General features: G+C 49.6%; 8 protein-coding genes across 8 annotated transcripts; 4 read left to right on the forward strand and 4 right to left on the reverse strand.

The window, feature by feature from the left end:
- The first annotated feature begins 369 nt into the window (after window positions 1-369).
- F9C07_2279361 (pseudouridine synthase) lies at window positions 370-3,435 on the forward strand. The gene is made up of 2 exons (XM_041288441.2): window positions 370-654; window positions 713-3,435. Exons 1-2 carry the CDS (start codon window positions 446-448, stop codon window positions 2,685-2,687), a joined length of 2,184 nt encoding a protein of 727 aa, XP_041140901.1. The 5' UTR covers window positions 370-445; the 3' UTR covers window positions 2,688-3,435.
- A 216-nt stretch (window positions 3,436-3,651) lies between these two features.
- Window positions 3,652-4,788, reverse strand: F9C07_1050 (uncharacterized protein; the record flags this gene model as incomplete). Its single annotated transcript, XM_041284129.1, has 1 exon — window positions 3,652-4,788. The coding sequence occupies one exon, from the start codon at window positions 4,786-4,788 to the stop codon at window positions 3,652-3,654; it is 1,137 nt and encodes a 378-aa protein (XP_041140900.1).
- A 983-nt stretch (window positions 4,789-5,771) lies between these two features.
- On the forward strand, window positions 5,772-7,543 carry F9C07_1067742 (uncharacterized protein). Its single transcript, XM_041284136.2, has 2 exons — window positions 5,772-6,255; window positions 6,321-7,543. Exons 1-2 carry the CDS (start codon window positions 6,154-6,156, stop codon window positions 7,416-7,418), a joined length of 1,200 nt encoding a protein of 399 aa, XP_041140899.1. The 5' UTR covers window positions 5,772-6,153; the 3' UTR covers window positions 7,419-7,543.
- Window positions 7,544-8,394: 851 nt separating this feature from the next.
- F9C07_1067655 (GNS1/SUR4 family-domain-containing protein) lies at window positions 8,395-10,807 on the forward strand. Its single transcript, XM_041288440.2, has 2 exons — window positions 8,395-9,508; window positions 9,564-10,807. Exons 1-2 carry the CDS (start codon window positions 8,717-8,719, stop codon window positions 10,386-10,388), a joined length of 1,617 nt encoding a protein of 538 aa, XP_041140898.1. The 5' UTR covers window positions 8,395-8,716; the 3' UTR covers window positions 10,389-10,807.
- Window positions 10,808-11,226: 419 nt separating this feature from the next.
- Window positions 11,227-13,996, reverse strand: F9C07_1053 (uncharacterized protein; the record flags this gene model as incomplete). Its single annotated transcript, XM_071507441.1, has 3 exons — window positions 11,227-12,082; window positions 12,682-13,448; window positions 13,505-13,996. 3 exons carry the CDS (start codon window positions 13,994-13,996, stop codon window positions 11,227-11,229), a joined length of 2,115 nt encoding a protein of 704 aa, XP_071365746.1.
- A 256-nt stretch (window positions 13,997-14,252) lies between these two features.
- Window positions 14,253-16,927, forward strand: F9C07_2058678 (AMP dependent ligase; the record flags this gene model as incomplete). The annotated part of the gene is made up of 4 exons (XM_071508617.1): window positions 14,253-14,289; window positions 14,352-14,523; window positions 14,657-14,978; window positions 15,041-16,927. 4 exons carry the CDS (start codon window positions 14,253-14,255, stop codon window positions 16,925-16,927), a joined length of 2,418 nt encoding a protein of 805 aa, XP_071365747.1.
- Window positions 16,928-17,027: 100 nt separating this feature from the next.
- On the reverse strand, window positions 17,028-19,077 carry F9C07_1067681 (major facilitator superfamily domain-containing protein). Its single transcript, XM_071507471.1, has 5 exons — window positions 18,699-19,077; window positions 18,386-18,631; window positions 17,508-18,314; window positions 17,276-17,449; window positions 17,028-17,223 (listed from the first exon to the last, which is right to left on the reverse strand). Exons 1-5 carry the CDS (start codon window positions 18,802-18,804, stop codon window positions 17,129-17,131), a joined length of 1,428 nt encoding a protein of 475 aa, XP_071365748.1. The 5' UTR covers window positions 18,805-19,077; the 3' UTR covers window positions 17,028-17,128.
- On the reverse strand, window positions 19,053-21,539 carry F9C07_2279368 (major facilitator superfamily domain-containing protein). Its single transcript, XM_041288430.2, has 5 exons — window positions 20,387-21,539; window positions 20,071-20,333; window positions 19,887-20,012; window positions 19,707-19,825; window positions 19,053-19,637 (listed from the first exon to the last, which is right to left on the reverse strand). Exons 1-5 carry the CDS (start codon window positions 21,024-21,026, stop codon window positions 19,313-19,315), a joined length of 1,473 nt encoding a protein of 490 aa, XP_041140894.2. The 5' UTR covers window positions 21,027-21,539; the 3' UTR covers window positions 19,053-19,312.
- Window positions 21,540-22,005: the final 466 nt, after the last annotated feature.

Consider the following 22,005-nt stretch of genomic DNA (forward strand, 5'->3'; position numbering starts at 1 on the left):
GAGGACAACGCTGAACTGATTCTATACACCCTCTAATATAGGCACAAGTTGAGAAAGAGATTACTTCATAAATTATGAAATTACTCTTACCCTACTAGTTATTGTGCTGGACAAAGTGAATAGTGTGTTATAGATAACGAACAGTCATCGCAAGCTTTGTGGAGTGTGAGTACAATCAATTGCCAATCAGTATTCTCTGTGTGAAGTAAATACTTTATAGCAAAGATATCAGAAACCAGAGAAAAACTAGAACAGAAAGAACCCCAGTCAAGTCGAAGAATCCGCCCCATGTACTGTTCTTTATCAGAGACGTAGGGCTAGGGCTACGCTAATCCCCATTCGGCGCGGCAGAAGCAAAACCTATCGCAGCTCCGACAGTCCGCATCAGTTAACTGCTATCGCTCCCGCTTCAACTTGACATCACCATCCCCGCTCTGTTTTCACAATGGAGGGCGCTGACATTGTTGAGTCGCCGCGTAAGCGGCTCAAGGTTGACAATACTTCCACCACAGAAGAAGCTACTCTCCCCCCGTCCGCCGGAACACCTGCGGCTATCTCCGAAAGTGACGCTCAAGCATTGAAGGAGGCCGAAGTTGGGATTACCGAGTTTGTTAGCCCAGAGAATGCAGGATTTTCTGGCATTTTGAAGAAGAGGTACTTTCCCAAAGAAGAGAGGTAAAAACTTTAACTGATTGGAATTGCTTGATTTCAGATATACCGATTTCCTGGTCAATGAGATCGTTCCCTCGGGCGAAGTGCTGCATTTAAACACCCTTGCTGGACCTCAGTCGGAACAGAACAACAATGACACTGCGAATAAGACGGAAACGCCAGCAGACAACAAGCAGCAAGGAGATGCCGAAGCTGCGGTTGCGAGCGACGCCACACCCACCATGGAGACACCTGCAGTCGAATTTCAAATTTCAGATGAGGACAAGGCGCTGTTGGATTCCTATTTTGGCGCCGATCACGCTAAGAAAATCGTATCGCTGTATAGACGCGCCCAGTCTAATGAGAAAGCCCGCCCAAGTGAACTGGGTAGACTTTCAACCGTTGTTGTAACCGACCGCGACCTGCGCATCAAGATGCACCAGGCGATCCGTCGCATCTTCAATTCGCAGATGGAGTCTTCCACGGATGCTGAAGGCTTAATGACCATTTCGGTCGCTGCAAACCGAACCAAGCGCAAGGCGCAGGGTGCTCGCGAGGGTGGCCGGAATCAAGGTCGGGTTAACTGGGATGAGCTCGGAGGCCCCTATCTGCATTTCACTATCTACAAGGAGAACAAGGACACTATGGAGGTTATATCCTTTATCGCGCGCACGTTGAGATTGAACCCCAAGAGTTTCCAATTCGCTGGCACTAAGGACCGACGTGGAGTGACGACGCAAAGAGCTTGCGCCAACCGCGTGCATGCCGATCGACTTGCGAAACTAAATTCGACTCTTCGCAACGCGGCACTTGGCGATTTTGAGTATCGCAAGCATGGCCTCGAACTAGGTGATCTCGCCGGAAATGAATTCGTTATCACCCTCCGCGAATGTGATATCCCAGGCATTGATCTTCAAGATCGTGAAACCGCCATCAAGAATGCCACCGAGAGCGTAGGATCGGCTTTACGAAACCTCCATGAACGTGGCTACTTCAACTACTACGGTCTTCAGCGCTTCGGAACTTTTGCGACGCGGACGGACACAGTAGGTGTCAAAATGCTGCAAGGAGACCTCAAGGGCGCCTGCGATGCTATCCTTCACTATAGTCCCCATGTTCTGGCTGCTGCCCAAGATGGCGAGAACTCGACCGCTTTGATAAGCTCAGATGACAAGGCCCGCGCAGAGGCCATCCACATCTTCCAAACGACTGGTAGAATCAACGAAGCCGTTGAGAAGTTACCTCGGAAGTTCTCCGCAGAAGCTAACTTGATACGGCAGCTGGGCCGTTCCAAGAATGACTACCTCGGAGCTTTGCAGGCGATTCCCCGGAACCTGCGCTTGATGTATGTGCACGCCTACCAATCATTAGTCTGGAACTTCGCTGCAGGCGAGCGGTGGCGACTGTACGGAGACAAAGTCGTGGAGGGAGACCTGGTCCTCATTCACGAACATGTCGACAAAGATCAAACCGCCAATGGCCCTGCCACTGATGTCGATGCAGACGGCGAGGTGATCATCGCCCCGCAGGCAGAGGACAGCGCCTACGCCAGAAGCGATGCCTTTGTGCGCGCGCGAGCCCTGACAGCTGAAGAGGCCGCCAGCGGCAAGTACACAATCTTCGATGTTGTCCTTCCCTTGCCTGGATTCGACGTGCTTTACCCCGCTAATGCTATGGATGGGTTCTACAAGCGCTTCATGGGCAGCGAACAAGGTGGCGGTCTAGACCCGTATGACATGCGCCGTAAATGGAAGGACATCAGCTTGAGTGGAAGCTACCGGAAGTTACTCAGCCGAATGGGAGCAGACTATTCGGCCGAGGTGAAGTTGTATTCCGGGGATGATGAGCAGTTCGTGCAGACGGACCTAGAGAAACTTAACGGCAAGCAATGTACCGTAGCTAATGCAGACTCTGCCGATAAAATTGCTGTCGTTCTGAAATTCCAGCTGGGATCCAGTCAGTATGCAACGATGGCTCTGAGGGAGCTGATGAAGGGCAAGGTGCTTGCGTATAAGCCGGATTTCGGTGGACGTTAAGTTGAAAATTACTGTACATATACCTCAATGCATACACCACTACTTAATCTGGTGTAGGCACAAAAGTTTTGTATATATTGAGCATAGATTTAATATCATATAATCATGCCAATGAATAGTGCTGCTCAAATACCCCTTCCTGACTTTGAATCTACGACCTATCCTCAATTATAATAATTTGAAAGATCACAAGGGAATAAAACCTAGAAACTAACTTCGCATTAGAAGAAACAGAAAGTAAAGCATTGTATAGACAAGAAATACCCCACAGTAGAAATACTACTGTGTATACAATTGCTTGCAACGATCATGCCAAGGACACAGCTAGTGGCCCGACCGCCCGACAACCAGAGAACCAAGCTGGTCAACCCAACACCTGGCAGAAAAAGTGACCACACTTTGAACTGGACCTCCAGAAAGCTGTATCTTTTAGCAAACCTGGAGTTTATGCCAGATACACCACCAAAACTGTCTTACACTCTAGTATAACTTGACATTGATATATTAGGTATACAACTATGTACTCGGTGTCTTTCTCGGCAAGATCCCTCAAGAATTTATAGATATAGAGGGGGTCTAATTTACAGATTAAAAAGCCTCTTTGCTGGGGATGAGGCTATGGGGTTCTCACTAGCGTGGTTTTGCCTGAGAACCGCCTTCCTTAATGGGATTAGTGCTTTTGCTTGGGAGGCGGGCGGTCAGGGCTCTCTTTACCTAAGCAATCACATTTTGTATGAGATGTTATGAGATGTGGGAATAGTTGGATGGTCCTTGTTTTGTCAAGGGTAATATAAATGCAATCGCTAAATATAGTTCTCTGCTGAATATATAGAGAACCTAGATCAATGTACAGTACACAGGAGTATGAGTATATAGTATGTGAAAAAAACCCAAAGGGCCAAGAGCAAGACCACGACGCCAAATAACCGACAACACAAACACACGTCTTCGCATCCCAAAAGCCCTACGGTCGGGTATTTCGCCTCCGTTCGTTGTCATCTATCGACGAGATAGACGACACATCATCCATGTCTCGGTTCTGCGTTGCACCTGGTCTATCGCTGAGCCTTGAAACGACCGAGCCCGCATCATCATTGTTGTTGATATTGACCGGATCACCGAATGGTGAGAGAGGCCATGCTGAAGATCGAGGTGTGTGCTGTTCGTGGTGGCTCATGTTTTCTGCAGTTAAGGCCATTGGGCTTCCGTCGGGTGCGTATATTGAGTGGACCTGTTCGGTGAAGCGACCTCGGACGCCATTACGACTGTCTGCCGATGGTGGCGGGCGTAATTCTCGGTTTAAGGATTGGGTATCTGGTGTGAGTGTGTGGCTATGCGGTATGGGTCGTTGTGCCATGGTTCCGAAAGAGGTTCTCTCTCTCCGAGTTGAATCGTAATCCCCCCAGGATAGTTCTCGTTTGGGTGCTACATTTGCTAAAGACGGATTACTTGCGGAGATGAGTTTTTTCTCTTGGCGGCGCCGCTTCAGGAAGAAAAATAGAAGTCCTGCGAAAAGGGCAAGCCCGACGACGGAAACGGGCACGGCAATGGCGATTGTTGTTTTGGTGTTAATGCCATCACCACCACTGCTATTTTCTTCAAGTGCGGATTGGGTGGTGGTTGGAGCTGCGGTGGATGTTGTTTCAGGTTGTGTAGCTAATCTTGTAGTAGTTGTTAAGGAGGATACTGAGCTCCACGGAGGTGCAGTGATAACCGGGTTATATGGAAGACCCGTAGGCCGGTTGCCCATCGGTGGTACACTTTGTATAGATGTTGCCTCTGATTGCAAGGACGATATGGTCGTCGTCAACGATTCCACATAATCGGGTTCAGAGTTGGCTTCCCTCTGAAAGGTGATATCGCTCGCTTCTGCAGTCGCCATGGCCGTCTGTGCCGCTTGGGTTGCCGCCGGGAAGTTCTCGGTATTTATTGTAGTCTCAGGTCCTATGAATGGTTCTGAAGCGTCCCAAAGAAGTCGTTTGTTCAACCATACGTCACACCGAGCACCACAATCTGGTTGTTCACGGGCTCGATCATTGGAGTGCAAACTGGATGGTCCAGCAAGAAGGTCTCTCACAACGACGGCTATGGGATGATCCATGCCTGAATGTTTGCGATGGAAGTAAATCAACTTGGTCTTCCCTAGGAGTTGTAGGTCCTAATACACAGTCCTAAGTACATCTGAGAAGGACTATCAACATATACGTACGCACGACTGGAAAAAATTGGAAGAAATCAGATTTTGCGAGGGGCAAAGGATCCATATGTGCGGTAGTGCCAATAAGCAAACTGAATCAGGGATGGAACATAGAAGACCTCTGAGTCTCACATTAGATGGAACCTACCGCAGCATTAAAAGTCAAAGCAGATGCAATGAGACCGAAGAAGTCGATCTATGAGTCAAAGGAATGGGATGCTTCGTTTTGTGCTATAGTCCATCGTGCAATTTCAGGAGCGAGCAGAAGCAGAGTAAAAGGACTGGAAGTGAGGGCCTGCAATGGTGAAGAGCCGTAAGATAAAGAAACGTGAGGGAAAGCATGCTAGACAAAGGAAGCTGACATGGCGCAGCATCTCGCAAGCAGTTGTTACTAGACTTTGCTACTAGTGAACAATGAGGGCCGTACCCAATCAGCAAAAGATGAGGACGGCGCCATAATATGAAACGCCGATCCCCATTGGGTGGATGGCACACATAAGGCATGGGTTCATTCTGCTGATGATTAAAATGCGGGACGTCAATATGTTACAAGAGGGGTTCATGGCACCCAAGATTTGTCGACAAGAGTAGCTGTTTGTGTCTTCGTTGTTGCACAGACACTTGTAACAAAGACCGTGATATGGCGTCGTGAAGCCAAAGGGGGGGAGGGGGAAAGACCCCTCAGAAATTCTTGAAAAAAGAATAAAAAGAAATTCTTGTAGCGGTCAGCCCCAGAGTCAAACTTCTGCGCATTCCAACCAACGAGCCATTGGTTTGATCGACATCTTTGAGTGGCTGTGGTGAGAGCCATGTTGCGCAGCGGTTTCTTGGGGGCCAATCCTTGGCTAGAATCTAGTGGCTCATTTTGCCTCTAGTTCTGACATAGTACAGGGTAGTTGACAAGACATCATCAAGAAGAAGATGCAGAGTGGACCCAGCTGACAACGTCCGGCCTTATACATATATATTTATAGAACTGGCTGTAGTAATTCTCCAGGCCGAAGGAACAATCATGACAAAGATCACGAATGACGTCCACGTGACTATTTCGGAGATTGGAGATAACGTAACCAGGCCGCACTAACCCAGACGCGTTAGTGTCATCAACTGGATCCAAGATGGTCCAGCGCCTAATGGTCAGTGACGACGGATCGAGGTGACATACCGGACTCGTTCTTATCTTCACCGATCCTGGTCTTATCGGCATTGTCATCAATTACTCGCTGAACTGCGCAGGTCTTTTCGTGGTCAACAGAAGCTGCACCGACAATGAGTGGGATTAAGGGAGTATTCAAGGAGGGCTGGCACCCCAAGGGCAAAGAAGGGCAAAAGGAGAGTTGGCGGGGTGACTTTAAAGGCATTAACCAAGTGGTGTGTTATGTTCATTACAACAAAGCGACCAGAGACGAGCTGACCATGTGTTATTCTTTTGATAGGCCGGATGGATGGGGAAAGGCAAAGACAAGGATAGCGAGCGTGAGGAACATGTTTCGAGGCCGCTCTCGTCGCTCAAAGACCCAGCGGCTTTTGGGCCACCACCGAAGCATATTAAATATCACGGCGCTGCTGCTGTCCCGAACCAGACAACACCAGACCGGAGGGGCCTAGGTGGCCCCTTATCGCAAGAGCAGATTCGCCAACAGGATACTCGCCAACAACAAGAGCAAGCGGAAGCTGAAGCAGCAATCCAGAAACCAGCACCCCCTCCGTTACCGTACCGTGCAAACCGGACAGGCGTAGACCCGAGTACCCTCCCCCCTCCCCCCGTCAGACGCACGGGGTCGCCAGCAGATTCTGCAGCTTCCGGAACTAAGCCCAGCATCCCACCCCGGATTCCTCCACGGACCAATTCCACACCGCAGTCCCATTCACCTACTCCTCCTCCTGCATACTCTCCTCATTCTAGCACAGAACAGGCATCTGATGGCTACCTGAATCAAGGGGCTACATCCCGCCTTGCTCAGGCGGGAGTTTCCGTTCCCTCTCTGGGAATCGGAAACCGTGGCGATTCACCAAGGTCTGCGTCCCCAGCTACGGGTGGGTCAATCGGTCAAGCTCCGGTCAGTGAGCTGCAAACGCGCTTCTCCCAGATGAGGACCAATTCCGACAGTCCGTCTCGACCTCCTCCCCCGCCGGCCCGGGGAAGCCTATATGGACGTGAGTCCTCTACTGTGTCTGCGTCAGATGTGCAGCGTGCTACGTCTGCTGTCAAGGGCTTCCGCGAGCAACACGACGACAAGATTCAAGCGGGAAAGCAGAAGCTCAGTGGTTTCAATGAGAAGTACGGGATCTCCCAGCGGGTAAACAGCTTCTTTGACGACAGGAAGGGATCCACACCTTCGGACCAAGCGCCACCGCCCGTGCCTCCTCATCCCAATCTGAGCCGTTCCAACTCTAGCGTTGACACTGAGTCCATCAGCCAAAAGAAGGCGCCACCACCACCTCCCCCAAAGAAGTCAGGGATGCGATCTACACCGGTGAATGCACCGTCCCCTACACCTCCTCCGGTACCACTTGGTACGAAACCACGTTGAGCGGAACTCTCAAACCATAAACATATCCCTCGGCCCTGCTTTGTGTTTTCTTACGTACTCTGTAAGGGTAACTCGAAATCTTGAGTTGTTGTAGCGATTGTATCATTACTCATCTGGCGTTGTCTTGCTTAGGTAGCATATCGTTATCATTACCATTCTAAACAGTGTAGAAATCTGTACAGTGAGATAACTGTTATTCAGTGTGTGGATGTATCAAGCAGATATAGATTCGAAACGGGTAACGATATCATGTCAGGGCACCTAAACGGTGGGCGATTAATGCGATTCCTACCGATACGTTATAATGTGAATTCAACAATTTCTGTTAATGCTTCTGGGGTGCCTAAGGCTGTGATCGCCACGAGTCATGCACGTGCTGAGTCAGCGGATAGCTTGATGGCGTTGGAGAACCATGGGAAAAGAGAGCAGCAGTTCATCATCCTCGCATCATCTCGCGTGGACCTCTACTCCGGACATAGTATAACAATTGCGCCAATGGCAGTAGACATCGTGCAAACGAGCCAGAGTTCAAAATCGGACCGAGGGATATGCCGACGTCATTACGACAGAACTGATAATCGTCCATTCCCTCAGACCATCAATGCGGAAATCCATCGCGTGTGGCCAATGAGACCTGCGTCCTGGATGATATAGGGTGCTGATCCCTTGATAACAAGGCCAATAATTGAAAGACTCAAAGATCGCTCGAACCAATGGCCGTTGCATGAGACACTCCTTGTTCACAAGCATCTTTGAACAAGGATCAAAAGGCCTTTGGATGGTTTTTTCGCCTACGTAACTGTTGGGGCCGAGGTTCGCTGCGCGTTCGTCAGGGCCAAGTTCCCAACAAAATGCATCGCGGCTCCACTTACGGAGATAATCTTCACTCCCATTGATCCGGACCGTTTGGTGACCCCAGAACTCAAACATGAATGCCTGGTCTGTTTGGCTGAGACTGGTCGATCATTTATCTTCCATTCTTCCTTTTTTTTTCGTCAAATGCCTCATTGCCGACTAAGTTGATCTTCCTGTTGCTGCTGGGGTTCTGCATTCACTCCGAGCTCCAATTTCTGGCTACAGAGGGTAATTATCGTCATATATAATACCTCTCTTTTTTGGTTGACCTTCTCCGTGATTCTGTATTCTATAGTTCTCTTTTTCTTCCAAAAATTTTCCCTCTTTCCTTAAACCGAAGGGAATCGCGATTCTCACTCCCGAGGAAGTGAGCTTGGATACAAGGCCAATCTCCTTACCTCAACTTGCAACTTTACGCTCCCCAGTGTGGAATATCTAGCACCATGTTCGATCTGAACCTCGAGACCGCGTCAGGCCCAGCGGTCGTGCGCATCGGCCTCCCGCCCTCCTCTTTATTAAAATTTCCCCCAGACGAACTCCCTACCACTCTCCCAGCTCCTCAGGTCTCTGAACCCACATGGAACCAACCTTTCAATATCCCTCCTCAGTTGTATAACCAACTGCTAGATGTGCGCGTCCCTATCACCATTGCCAGTGTCTACGCCGTCACCGTTTGTCTGCTCAATCGCGTGAACAAGAGCCGCGGATACAAACCCTGGGGATTCAGTCAGACAAAACTCTTCAAGGCTTTCGTCATTCTTCACAATGTCTTCCTCGCCGTGTACTCCGCATGGACTTTCGCCGGCATGTTCCAGGCGTTCCGGAACTCGTGGCCAGACCGGGATGATCCCAATGGACTCGTGGGTGTCGTGGATGCGCTCTGCAAGATCAATGGTCCCCGGGGCTACGGAAATGCCGCCACGTACAACCCTTTGACCAACCAGTGGTCCATTCATAATCCCGAATACAAGTTAGCCGACGGCGGAGTGCCTGACCCTACCGATGTCGGTCGGATGTGGAATCAAGGATTGGCCTACCTGGGCTGGATCTTCTACTTGTCCAAGTTCTACGAAGTGTTGGATACTGCGATTATCTTGGCCAAGGGCAAGAAGAGCTCGACCCTGCAAACTTACCACCACGCCGGCGCCATGATGTGCATGTGGGCCGGTATCCGTTACGTCGCCCCTCCCATCTGGATCTTCACCCTGGTCAATTCGGCAATCCATGCGATGATGGTACGTATGATTGGTTGAATGCGTAATCCTGCAGCGAACTAACCACAAAACTTAGTACACTTATTATACCCTGACTGCTCTCCGCATTCGTGTCCCCGCCGTGATTAAGCGCTCTCTGACCTCCATGCAAATCACCCAGTTCCTGGTCGGAACCACCTGGGCTGCCTCCTACCTCTTTGTCCACTACACCCTTCCTCCCCAGTCTAAGGCTGCCGCCGCCGCATCTGCAGTCCGCTCCACCATGGCGACCGCAGCTGCTTCCGGTGTCGCCCCTTGGCTTAAGAAGCTCGGATTCCGGGCAGCTGGCGCAGAAGGCATTGCTGAGAATGTGGGCTATGCGCCGGAGATCCCTGGTAATCTGTCGCAGCCTCGTGTGGGTCCCATGGTTACTTGCATGGACACCAGCGGCCAAGGTTTTGCGATTTGGCTCAACGTAACTTATCTTCTGCCCCTGACTTACCTTTTCGTCCGCTTCTTCATCCGTTCCTATCTGTCTCGCAAGGATCCCAGTCCTCAGCAGCCCACCCACATGCATGCCGCTGAGAAGGCCGGCCTCGATGCATTGCACCGCGTGAGCCGTGAGATTCAGAAGTCCGTCGAGATGAGTGGCGAAACGAGCGAAGCCACTGAGGATGAAGCTATCAACAAGGCCCAGGCACTCCGGAAGAAGTCCCAACAGTCCGCCGCCGATAATTCTCCGATCCGGACTCGCGCTTCTTCGAAGCAGAAGGCACGCCTGGCCAACCAAGAACCTGGACAGGGCTTCTCCCCGGTGAAGAATGGTGCTAAGAAGCTCACCAAAGAAGAAGTTGAGGCCCCCACAGACGTTTCCGGTGTCAAGGACAAGAACCCATACGATGTTTTGGAAAGAAATGCTTAGACCTCATCTTGTTGATCATGAAAAGACATCAGCCCATATTTATTTACACTGCCCGAGAATCACCTATAAGATTAAAAGTTCCGAGGGGCAACCAATCTGAAACAGTCAAAATTCATTCCTTATTCCATGTTCCGAAAACGCTATCCACGACGAGAAGAACACATTAGATATGAACTTGACGAGCCTCGGGAGCCCCTTACTGGACTGGTCACCCCATGAGATTGTGTATCACCGTCAGCGATCCATATCTTGATTAGAGCAACGGGGGTTACCATTTCAACTTACACCACGAAGAGAAGACAAGTCCTATAATGCGTTAATAGTTATTCGGCTAGCTCTTTTTCCTCGTTTCTTTTTCTTTTTCTTTCTTGAATGTACTTTGTCTTGATAGACTTCTGTTTATTTATGTGAATACGTTAATACCAACAGCTGGATCTGGATTTTGAAAAGCACTGGAAGTAATCTTTTTGGTTAGGAGCACAAGATATCAAAAAAGCATTGTTCATTGTTTGACATATTCCTTTAATCCCGCATATGTTTGTTATCTGTAGACACTTCTCTTCCATCGCTTCATGCTCCCGAGTCGCAGCGAAGCAGTTCATGCTCACATAGTGGAGCTAAGTCCTCGGGAGACCCAAATACACTCTAGGGGTCGATTTATGCCTGCGAAGCAATGAACATGCTCTCAAACATCTAACCCATAACGATTCCTCGACCTGTCAAGTCTAAAGAATGATCATTAGGGAGGAGGCCCATTTCTATCGAGCAGATTCCCTGTAGATGAATCATCGTTCACAATTGAAGTGAGTGGAAACTATCGACAACCAAGTCTCTGAAGCTATTTCAACAAAAGGGAAAGCATATCTTCCAGACCCCCCATTTCAAGGTAAAGTTCTGGCTCGATAGCTTCGATCTCCATCAGAACGAATGCACGATCTTCGGCCACTAAGCCATCGATGCGTACATATCCCATCACCCCTGTTGAACCGTTCCCGAACCGATCCTTGAGGGTATCAAAAATAGAATTCACCGTCGACAATGTTGTCTCCCCAATTTGCTCGATAGGTATGCAATTATTCTCGCCACCAAATTGGGGCTGGCAGCGAAACTCGCCGTTTTTGGGCGTTTTCAGCGCAACGTGAGACAGCTGTTCCCCAACGAACACGAAAGAATATTCGCCCGTGGCAATGGCTGACTCAAATTTCTGTACAACCAAGGAACTCCCCAGGCGGCCCTTCACACAAAGCTCTAGATACGCAGCATCATCAGCTGATAGTGCTGATATATCTGGGATGAGTCGAGTGCTGTTGGAGGACGCAGAGACAGATGGTTTGAGTACGATAGGCCCCGATGATTGAAATTCTTGTAGGCGTTGATGTAGTGCCGACGTGCAGGTAAATTGCTCTGCATCGAAGATTTCAGTCGTGGGTATGTTGAACCCTGCGTGGTGCATATCAAGGAGATACTTCTTGTCCATGTTCCATTGGACCAGGTCGATATGATTCAGTACACGGGGACGGTTTGCGCCGTGTCCAACTGTTTCGATTGCCTTTTTGGCCGTAATCAGGAATTCTCCAAACTCAAGTGGATGTTGGATATAGTCTTCGGCCCAGAGAAAAGTGACTATGTCACTGTCCAGGATGGAGGAGATGATGTCCTCGTCCGTCCACCGTTTGATGGTTACCGAGGCACCCCTTTTCGAAAGAAGTGACGGTAACATCTCATTCGACCAATCATGGTCAGAAACATATTTCTCGACGATGTGTGGTGGAACAGTAGTTAAGAACAGTATCCGCTTCATTGTCGAATTCTTGGGGTGTTGGTCCAAGGGGGTCAGGTGTCCCCTCTTATATAACCCAAACGGTAGACCTGACCCCCGCGCACTAAATCCTGACCCCCTAACTTGTTTTTACTATGGGTCCATCACTTAGCTTGGTCATTGCTATTATTCTTCTCATTCTGGTTATTGATCGAGCGAAATATATTATATTCTTTGAAAGAATCTATGCAAGTGTAGGTGATATGCTTTTCCTATCGACCAACCAAACTGTTCATCAAGTATTAGCTCGGCGTGAAGCCACTCTAGGAAGTTACGTTCTAGAGACAATTATGGGCGTGGAAGCCTTTTGCACAGTCTTGGGTGCCACAGTGTCCCAAAAAGCAAGTTCGGCACCAATCCTCTACAATTGCGTCAATCCCACAGACCCAACACCAGAGCGGCTTTGTCCCCTGCTTTTGTGCCTCTTTCGCCAGTGTCTGCCGAAGGGGCTTAGCATCAACACCGACTATATACCGCTCAATAGCTTGAGAATCAACAGCAGCAGCGCTGTTCAGCTTTGGAATCCACCGCGCCCAAGCACTTCGCCTTCGAAAGGCTGCCATTACGTTGAATTTCTTGGATATCTCACGGTCGACGGCGATGAAAGCACCTAAACCGCGAACAATCTCTTTTCCATGACCATCATCCCCAGCATAGCGAAGAATGAACTCTCGAAACGCTCTTCCAATCTGTTCACTTCTTGCTGGCCAATCCTCCGCCTTAGCCAAATTCAGAATCCCCAAGGCCTCGATTAACACTGGGATGGCAATAGGCCTCGTGACCATAGAACGCCAGAATCTAATTGACTGGCGAATCAGTTCCTGTTTATGGAAAGCGAGATGTCGCATCATCAACCCATTGAAGTTGATTGCAACGCCGCTGATGCCCGTCCCTTTACCAAAGGCGATCATGTCGGGCTGAAGGCTCCCGTCTTCAAAATATTCTGGTCTTTGGGAGACCAGTGGCGCTCCGCACCTGATCGCGGTCATGGCTTCGTCCACGAGGAGGCATATGCGTGCTTGGTTACAGCAGGATCGTAGGAGACGAAAGGATTCGGGAGGGAAGACTGATCCGTCTGAGGCATTCACCAGATCGCTTACAACCGCGACACAGCCTTCTTTTTTAGCCTCGATGAGTTTATTCAACAGTGTGGCCTCTGACGAGAAGTCACTTCGACCTATATGAATTGATTCAGGGCCCGATCCAATGATCTGATACTCCCACTCGTCCGATGAATGCGCCTAGCTTGCTTAATATCTCTTGTGTTGGATTATTGGGGGACATTGAAAAGACTTACCAATGGCCCATAGGCGCAGCCATAAATTCCATCGACAATGGCTAATTTCGGCGACTTGATATGGATATCGGTCCAGCCTAGAAGGCCCCGAACAAATTGATGAACCTTTTCGGGCTCAGGGTCATCCTTAAGCAAGGGCGACAGTGCTGGATCCTCCACCACTAATGGACAGGTCGACGCGGTATTAAGAATGAGACTGGCTATAGTCGTTGGTATGAGCACATCACTGACATGCGCATGGAATGTAATGGGCCAGTATCCCTTGAAAAAGGACTGAAAACGGTCGGTATACTCGTTCAGAAGAACGTGGTACTGTTGTTCAACTCTGGCAGGGTTCACGGTGTAATCTTCCCATACTTGGCGAGCACGATCGTCGTTTATGAATCCGCTGTTTGAATATATAGTGCCCCAAGCGTTGTGGAAATCGTGATCTAGAGGGGCTTCCGCCGAGCGATGCCCATTCGAGGTCGATTTCACGGTAACAGTCATCATTGCAAATAGATGGCAGAAGTTACGTCCATCCAACGAACAGAGAGAGAGAAACTGAGAAAGAAAGTCTGGAGGAAAACATGCCCACCGCCCTCGCTTTTTCGTTCCTCAATTCATACCGAAAGTGGAGCCCAGGAACAAGATACGTATAGGTTTTGCTTGACTCCTCGCAAGTTTAGCTACGCCACAACAAGGAAGCAATTCTGAACGTATTCCATGATTCGCTGGGTCTTTCCCACTTCCCCATTGTGGTCCCTTTATGGAGTACTATTTGGAGGCTACATCTTTTGTTCCAAGTATATAAGGTTTTCCCTAGTCCATAACTAGGAATGACCTCATTTTCTGCTAATTCGAACAGTCTCCACCGAGATCTGCAGGCCAGTCCGATACGGAGTATTTCCCAAGGTTGTCGTTCGTCATTGCGGTCAAGAACTAGTGTACAAACAGTCCTCGTTCCCCGCAAAGAAATTCATCACTTCGATTAACATTGTGAACTTGGTGAAAGATGGCCCCAAGCCTGGTGGACTCGAGTAGGCTTTCTATCGAGGGGATAGGCCGCCAAATTATTCCATCTCCCACGAAGTCCATTGACTGGTTTAAAGATGCCATTCAACTGGACCTGTGCCAGTCCTGGTCCAATTGGCGAGAGACTTTGGCGTCTAGGTCCATCAAGGAATCGACTCTTTTGAAAGCAGCTTGGATTCTTACCCTTCGTTGCTTCCAGCCAGAGGAAGTGATAAGCATAAGCTACGATGAAGGAAACGTTCCACAACCTAATCCCCCAATTGCTTACACCGTGCGGGTGGAGCCTGACTGGGATGTACGGTCACTTCTTCAAACTTTAGAGATGAACAAAGGTCACGAAGTGACCAGTTTTGGAGCGAAGCCCTCTCCCTCCCGCCATGTCTGCACCGCAGCACTCAGATATATAACCAAGTTCCATAAACTCTTGACACCACTGACCTCTCTTAATGGAAATGTAGAGGTAAGTTCCACCAGCTTAACATGCAATTAGTTTTCATCTTCTGATCTTGTCTCATCATCCAGCTTGTTGTCATTGGGCGTGATAACCGGTTGAGCGCGAGCATCAAGAGGGCAGAAAATGTCTCCAATTCTTTGGATGAGAGCATGCTGTGGACTTTTCAACACGTGCTCCGGCAAATTACGGTCTCCCCCGCGAGTTTAAAGCTCGAAGCGATTGACTACTGCTCAGAGTCCCACAGAAAAATAATTAAGAGCCTTACCCACACCAAATCAGCCTCTAACCCCAACTGTCTGCATGAGTTAATCTTGGAAAATTGTCAGCGGCATCCAAAGAGGCTGGCAGTTCGTTCATTTGATGGCGACTTAACCTATGAAGAATTGGATAATCTTTCCTTCCGGCTAGCACATCATCTCACCCGGTTGGGCGTACGGCCCGAAACCTTTGTCTTGAGTAGCTTCCAGAAATCAACGTGGGCAATCGTAGCTCGACTGGCCATCCTGCGTGCAGGAGGAGCGTATATCTCGATCCACTCAAGCAATCCACCAGCCTATCTCGACTCCGTAATACAGCGCACCAACGCCAAGATCATGTTGAGTGATCCATTCTTCGCAGATCAATTCCATAATACAATCGACACCGTCATCGTGGTCACCCTTGAATGGCTACAAACGCTTCCTTGCCAAATTCACTTTGCCCTATTGCCAGTGGTTCAGCCATCCAACGCCTGTACGGTTTTGTTCACCTCTGGAAGCACCGGTAGGCCCAAGGCCATTGTACAAGAGCACAGGTCCTACGCATCTGCTATTAGAGACTATGCCGAGAACCTTGGCCTGAATAAAGGCACCAGGTTCTTGAGTTTCGATGATTACGCATTCGACATCAGCAATTTGGAATTTTTGGTTCCTCTGATTCTAGGGGGTTGCTGCTGCGTGCCTGGGCCGATGAAGACTGTTCAGGATCTCGCCGACAACATTCAAATGCTCGACGCCAATATTGCCTTCCTCACACCTACGGTGGCCATTAAAGCAAATCCAGAAGCAATGAGAAATCTCAAGATCTTATGTATCGGCGGGGAGCCCCTTTCGAGAGACCTGCTGAACAACTGGGCTGGAAGCTCGACAATGTTGATCAACCAATTTGGCATGGGCGAAGCAGCAGTCTGCTGTGCCTACAACGACAATGTACATGATCCTGGTAGCTCACCCGCTACGATCGGACGGCCATCCAGTGGTGCAATTTGGATTGTTGACCCAAACTGCCCGGCGAAGCTCATGCCACTTGGCGCGGTCGGTGAGATTGTAATTGAAGGGCCTCATCTTTCAAGGGGTTATCTTGACCAGAATCATCAAGCATCCGATCGTACGAAGCCAGCTGGCTTTATGGAAGATCTCCCGCCCTGGCTAAATGAGCTTCACCCCAACCGCCAAATCACCCGCTTATATCGATCAGGAGACCTGGCACGATGGACTCACGATGGACGGATTGAGTATATTGGCCGCAAAGACACTATCGTAAAGCTTGACGGTTGTCGGATCGACGTGGTTGAGGTCGAGCACCTTGCAAGGAAATCTCTTACTCCCAAAGATGCCATTGTGGTAGACCTTCTCGGCGTCATTGATGGCAAAGAAGATCCTTGCCTGGCTGCGTTCTTGTACCTCAGCGGACACCCAGAGAATTCCGAAACGGCAGAAATCTCTTTGAAAGATGCAAGTCAAGATCCAGCTGCCCTTCAAAAGGTCGCCCAAATCAAGGAAGTTCTTGCCATTTCCCTCCCACCTTACATGATTCCGACGTTGTTTTTGCTAGCCACACGCGTCCCACGTACGCCTTCGAAGAAGACCGATCGCAGAATGATCCGACTGCTTTCACAAAATTTTTATGAAAAAGACCGTGAGGCGCGGAGCAGGTTGTCGTCCCATCACCCTGATTCACAGCTTCTTCCCCCATGAATATCTCCCGCTTGATTGCCCGAGAATCAGTGATTTAATATACAGCGGGAAAAAATGCTTTAACCATGCACCTTCAAAACTGGGAAATGTCAATACATGCTGCTCAGGCCAATATTGGTTTTCGGGTCCCTGTTCCAATAATACATTATAATACATTATATTACACTACATTACATTATATAATCTATAGACATGAGTTTTTCATTGATACAACACATCTTGCTGTTCCGTAGACTTCGACACAGGAGAGCCCAGGAAAACCAGAGCGATAAGCCCTGCTGTAAAAGACAAGACCCCTAGTACGATCAGAAAACATAATCATCGAACTGATATAGAGGAAAAGCTCACCAAGGCAACATTGCAACTCGAAGTAACCGAAATTGCCCACCACGAACTCCGCCAGAAGAGGACCGGCCAACAGTCCAGTCATCCAGGTCATACTAGTCACAGCTATCGCGCGAGAATACCCTCCCTTAGGACCAAAGATACCAGGCTGGTGTGCTTCGAGCAAGTCGATCGTTTCTATATGAAATGGATCTTAGCCAGATACCTTAGTCAACAACCTCATTTCCAAACTTACCAGTCGCCTGCATCGAGCCCACCCCATTCAGCAAGGACAGAAGACATCCAATCGACGCCATACAACCCACATAGAGACTCTTTTCCCAACCTTGCACCCCCATCCCCGGAAACAACCCACTACCAGGCACCCCCAACAGTACGACAAAAGGCAACAACCCGAAAAGTCCCACTGCCGTCGGAGCACGCGACCCGATCCTATCTTTCATCCAACCCACCGGAGCAGCCAGCAGCATCCCAGGCCCCTGGATCAACGCCAGCAAAACACCAACATGTAAAGCCCCCCATCCAAACACGGCTCGCACGTGCACAGCCAGCGTACTTTCAAAGCAACCAACCAGTACAGCATAAACGAAGGCGCAGAAAACCCCGGCCGAGAAACGTGGTACGCGGAATAGACGGACGTGGAAGCGCCATCCGCGCACCTCTGAACCGGACCCTTCGCCGTCTTCTTCTAATCGGGGTGGTTGATTCTGCAATAGAGGGTCTTGCTCCCCGTCCTCGTTCTCGTCCTCATTTCCTTGGTGGGGTTTGACCCGCTTCTCGATCATGATGAGACGCATAATGATATCCAGCAGGAGAAAAGCAGCCGCGCCGGTCCACGCACACCAGTAACCACCCAGTTCGAATAATAGTCCTGCAAGCACAGGTCCCGTGGTGGTTCCTGTGGCTGTGAGGGTAGTCGTTAACCCGGAGATCTTGCCCATGTGCTCGCTTCCGAGGTTCTCGGCCATGGTTGACATGCCTACAATCCATAATGCATTGCTGGTGATGCATTGGAAGAAGCGACCGATAAATAGCCATACCACTGTATTTCCTCGTCAATCCAGTTTAAAAACGTAGGAATCAATAAACCTCCAAAGGATGAGATATACATACATTGGGACGCGAGTGATAAACAAGCCGTACTGACCAAGGCCAGTACAAGGAGGATCAGTAAGAGGGTCTTTTTACTAGAAACTGCGTCGGCGAATGCGCCGATAAATGGACTTGACACGACGGATACGAATGCTCCCTCCGCGAGGAAAATAGACGTGTATCTTTGTGTCAGTGATGGCAGGAGGCCGATTCGATGCTCGAGCACCGTCGGGAGCAATGGTATCATGAAGGCGAAGAGAAGCTCATCTGAACGTCGTGAGAATTAGGTGACATTGGATATGTTGAAATGTCTCCGTTCGCAGTTGGCACTTACCGGTGAACATTGCTAGACTCATTGTACAGGTGATGAAGGTGTTGGATGATCGCCAGGCATGGCCCCATGGCGCTTTATGTTGCTCTTCGACATGAGTTCGAAACATTACTTGAACATGAGGCTCGCGCGCTGGGAGTCTTGTAGACGTTGATTTAATGGAGGAAACCAATTGAAAGGGCGGCGCGAAGTAGTCAGTTCGATCCTACGGGGGTTGGGGGGTTCCAGGGTGTTTTTGTTGTTTTCCGCGTGAGGGAGAAAACCTGTTCTTCGGCCACGGGCAGCAAATGGATCGTCCATGAGCTACCAAAATGTACATACATCATACCTATTTATAGACGTCCTTATTGAGGCGCTAACCAATACTTATTATGAGACTACAGCCTTTTCTCTCGTATAATTGGATTTTCAAGATATTTTGATTGAGATAAAATATGTTCAGACATGGAAAAAACCCATCATGTCAAATAAAATCATATACACGTTCCATCGTGAAACGAGAAAGAAAATCTAAAAAAAAAACTCAAACCAGCCAGCAATCGTTAACCGAGATCCCATAAACCAGCCCAGCCCATGAAAGACCCTTAGACAAGAACAAAAACAAGAACAAGCCGAACCTAAGTAATGTACCGGAAACCCTTGCTCCTAGCCAGGGTCTCATCCGATTCGGGCTCAGTGGTGGCATTAGTCTCGGCTTCTTCGAGCTCCTTGTTCAAGTTCTTGAGCATCATGCGGAATCCGTAGCAGCCGACAATGGTGATGCCGAACATGGCTGTCACGATGCCGTAGCTCTTCCGGTATCCGTTTTCAGAGAGATCCCAGACGTAGGAACCGGCGACGTTGCCGAGTTGACTGAATGCGTTGATCATGGCGATTGCGACGGCACGCTTGGCGGGGGGTCGGGGGAAGGATGTACTGATCCAGGAGTAGAAGACGATGAATCTGTAAAGTTTTGTGCGGTTAGTATGGGTGTGATGGATCATATGGAGTAGGTATAAAGGGAAAGCTTACCCAGCGTAGGAAGCGGCTTGGAGGAAGAGAGCGACGTAGCGAGCTGCGACGTTCAGGGTGCACATGCTGATGATGAATCCGACCAGGCCGACGATAATAGGGCCGACAATGTGCCAGAACTAGAGGAGTCGGTTAGATGGGCAATTTATGATCGTGGGACTGTCGTGAGGCAAGACGTACCTTCTCCTGGTACCGATCGGAGCTCCAGGCAACCGCCAGAGAGAACAAACAGGAGAACACCCATGGGGGAGCGCTCATAAGCAGAGTGGGCACATAGCCGAATCCGAGGGTTCCAGTAAGGGTAGGCTAAGATTCTCGAGTTAGACTGGGCACACAAAAAAGTGAGCAGACAGGGCGAACTTACGAAGAAGGCGTTGAACGAGAGGCCGACCACGTAGGCAGTAAAGGTGATCATCATGACATAGATCTTGATATCCTTGACGGCCATGAACAAGCCATCCCACGGCCCTTGGTCCTCAGAGTCAACATCAGCCTCGCCGACATCCTCGGCCATTCGTAGCTGAGCCAGGTCAAGCTCGTCCTTGGTGAAACCGCGTGTATTGTGCGGCAAATCAGGAAGAATGACTGCTGCACAGAGGGCAATAAACATTGTGGCGGCACCCTCGACTGGAAATGTGTCAGTCATCAGTGTGATATCGGGGAGAGTCAAGGGAGCTTACTCCAGAAGAGCCAACGCCAGGCAGCGTGACCAAGAACGCCCTGCATGTTGGAAAGGACACCAGCTCCAACGAGTGCCGAGAATGCATTGGAAATAAGATTTCCACAGAAAAGGATAGCATTTCTCGTTGTGAGCTCACGACGAGTGTACCATTTCGACAGGATCATGAGAGCTCCCGGTAGGAAAGCAGCCTCAACAAAACCCAGGAAGAAACGGATGCAGACCATTCCCGCAAAGTTGGTGGCGACGCCCGACAAGGTCGAGATAAGACCCCACAGAAGCATAACGGCTCCGATGTAGAGAGAGGGCCGCGGGATTCTGTTGATGAAGATGTTGGAAGGGATCTGCATCAAAATATAACCGACATAAAGAATACTCAAGCAGGTCGCGTATTGGCTGTAATCCAGTCCCAGGTCATCCTGAAGCCCCTTAAGACGAGCAGCGGCCATGTTGTTCCGATCCAGGTAGTTCATGATGTAGATAATAACGAAGAAGCCGCAGCGAGCATCGAGTTTGCGCTTCAGGCTCTTCTCTATCCGCGCGCGCGTTGCCGGGTCGGCCAGCGCCGGGTTCGCTGTGGTGACTACGGGCCTTTCTTCAAGGTGGGCGGCATCAGAGCCGGACTTCGAGATGTCCGCCATAGCTGATGGTAGTTGGGGGTTGTCGGTTCCTCAAGTCGTCTCTGAGAACAAAAAGACCCCGTGGGGTATGGGAGATGAGAAGTATTTGACTTTTTTTTCAACTAAATCATGCCCAGCACATTAGGAGCTTTCGGCTTGCCGGTTTTAGGACACTACTCCGAAATGCAGCAGGAAGAGGCGGAAGGGAAGGATAGAAGAAGGGGGTAGGAAGGAGGAGAAGCAAGGTAAAGAAGTAAGGAGGAGGAAAGGGAGGAGAGAGGAGAATGTCGTCGAAGGTTGCATCCAGACTTGGGATCAGGGACCTTTTTGTGTATGGAAGAAAAGAAAAAAAACTATGACGACCGGCGGAACCGCACCCGTTGGGCTTCCCGACATGGGAATATGTCGGGATGGGATTTAGGCAAATGGGGACCGAGTCAATTAGGTATGGTTGAGACCAATGGGGAAGGCCAAGGCGGGGAAAAAGACTGGGGAAGACCCAAGCAAACAGATAGAAGTCTGGAGACCGGGGAAAAGCCTTCGTGGAATCAGGAAGCAGAAACGAACCTAGCGAGTGTCATTGTGGAGTGATTCCAGCGTGGGGGTTTTTTTCTTCTCTCGTGACAAAAATCTTCGTGGGGGGAAGTTTCGGTCCTTCCGTGGGGGTTTCCTTCTGTCGCGGGATATCACTTTCGGCAGTTTACTTGCCTTCCCGAATGACAATAAATCTAGGAGTCGAATAGAAACTATCTTCAAGTGTTTCTCTCGGAGTACTTCACGTCGTCCGAGAGATATAATCATCTTACTACTTGAATTTCAATATATCGGCTTAACAAGATTCTAAGCTTTTGCAAAGGAATGTATTACTAACTCATATGACCCCCGCGTCCGGACGTTCCCCGTGGGCCGGCACCCAAAGGGTCACTTCCGGTCCCAGCTTCTCGGCTACCCGTCCATATCTGGTCTGGTAGGATGCAAAGTCCTCCTAATTGTCGGTGTG

The sequence above is a fragment of the Aspergillus flavus genome, chromosome 1 (genome assembly GCF_009017415.1).
Source record: "Aspergillus flavus chromosome 1, complete sequence".
NCBI lineage: Eukaryota > Fungi > Ascomycota > Eurotiomycetes > Eurotiales > Aspergillaceae > Aspergillus > Aspergillus flavus.

What these genes read in the sequence shown, in the direction of transcription:
- F9C07_1067655 (XM_041288440.2), top strand. Translation starts at nt 8,717, where the DNA reads ATGTTCGATCTGAACCTCGAGACCGCGTCAGGCCCAGCGGTCGTGCGC. An exon ending in CGGCAATCCATGCGATGATG is followed by an intron (nt 9,509 to 9,563) that starts GTACGTATGATT and finishes CACAAAACTTAG; the next exon opens with TACACTTATTATACCCTGAC.
- F9C07_2279361 (XM_041288441.2), top strand. Translation starts at nt 446, where the DNA reads ATGGAGGGCGCTGACATTGTTGAGTCGCCGCGTAAGCGGCTCAAGGTT. An exon ending in TCTGGCATTTTGAAGAAGAG is followed by an intron (nt 655 to 712) that starts GTACTTTCCCAA and finishes GCTTGATTTCAG; the next exon opens with ATATACCGATTTCCTGGTCA.
- F9C07_1067681 (XM_071507471.1), bottom strand. Translation starts at nt 18,804, where the DNA reads ATGTTTCGAACTCATGTCGAAGAGCAACATAAAGCGCCATGGGGCCAT. An exon ending in GAGTCTAGCAATGTTCACCG is followed by an intron (nt 18,632 to 18,698) that starts GTAAGTGCCAAC and finishes CACGACGTTCAG; the next exon opens with ATGAGCTTCTCTTCGCCTTC. An exon ending in TTTATCACTCGCGTCCCAAT is followed by an intron (nt 18,315 to 18,385) that starts GTATGTATATCT and finishes GAGGAAATACAG; the next exon opens with TGGTATGGCTATTTATCGGT.
- F9C07_2279368 (XM_041288430.2), bottom strand. Translation starts at nt 21,026, where the DNA reads ATGGCGGACATCTCGAAGTCCGGCTCTGATGCCGCCCACCTTGAAGAA. An exon ending in CCGATCGGTACCAGGAGAAG is followed by an intron (nt 19,826 to 19,886) that starts GTACGTCTTGCC and finishes CGACTCCTCTAG; the next exon opens with TTCTGGCACATTGTCGGCCC. An exon ending in CAAGCCGCTTCCTACGCTGG is followed by an intron (nt 19,638 to 19,706) that starts GTAAGCTTTCCC and finishes AAAACTTTACAG; the next exon opens with ATTCATCGTCTTCTACTCCT.
- F9C07_1067742 (XM_041284136.2), top strand. Translation starts at nt 6,154, where the DNA reads ATGAGTGGGATTAAGGGAGTATTCAAGGAGGGCTGGCACCCCAAGGGC. An exon ending in TTAAAGGCATTAACCAAGTG is followed by an intron (nt 6,256 to 6,320) that starts GTGTGTTATGTT and finishes TTCTTTTGATAG; the next exon opens with GCCGGATGGATGGGGAAAGG.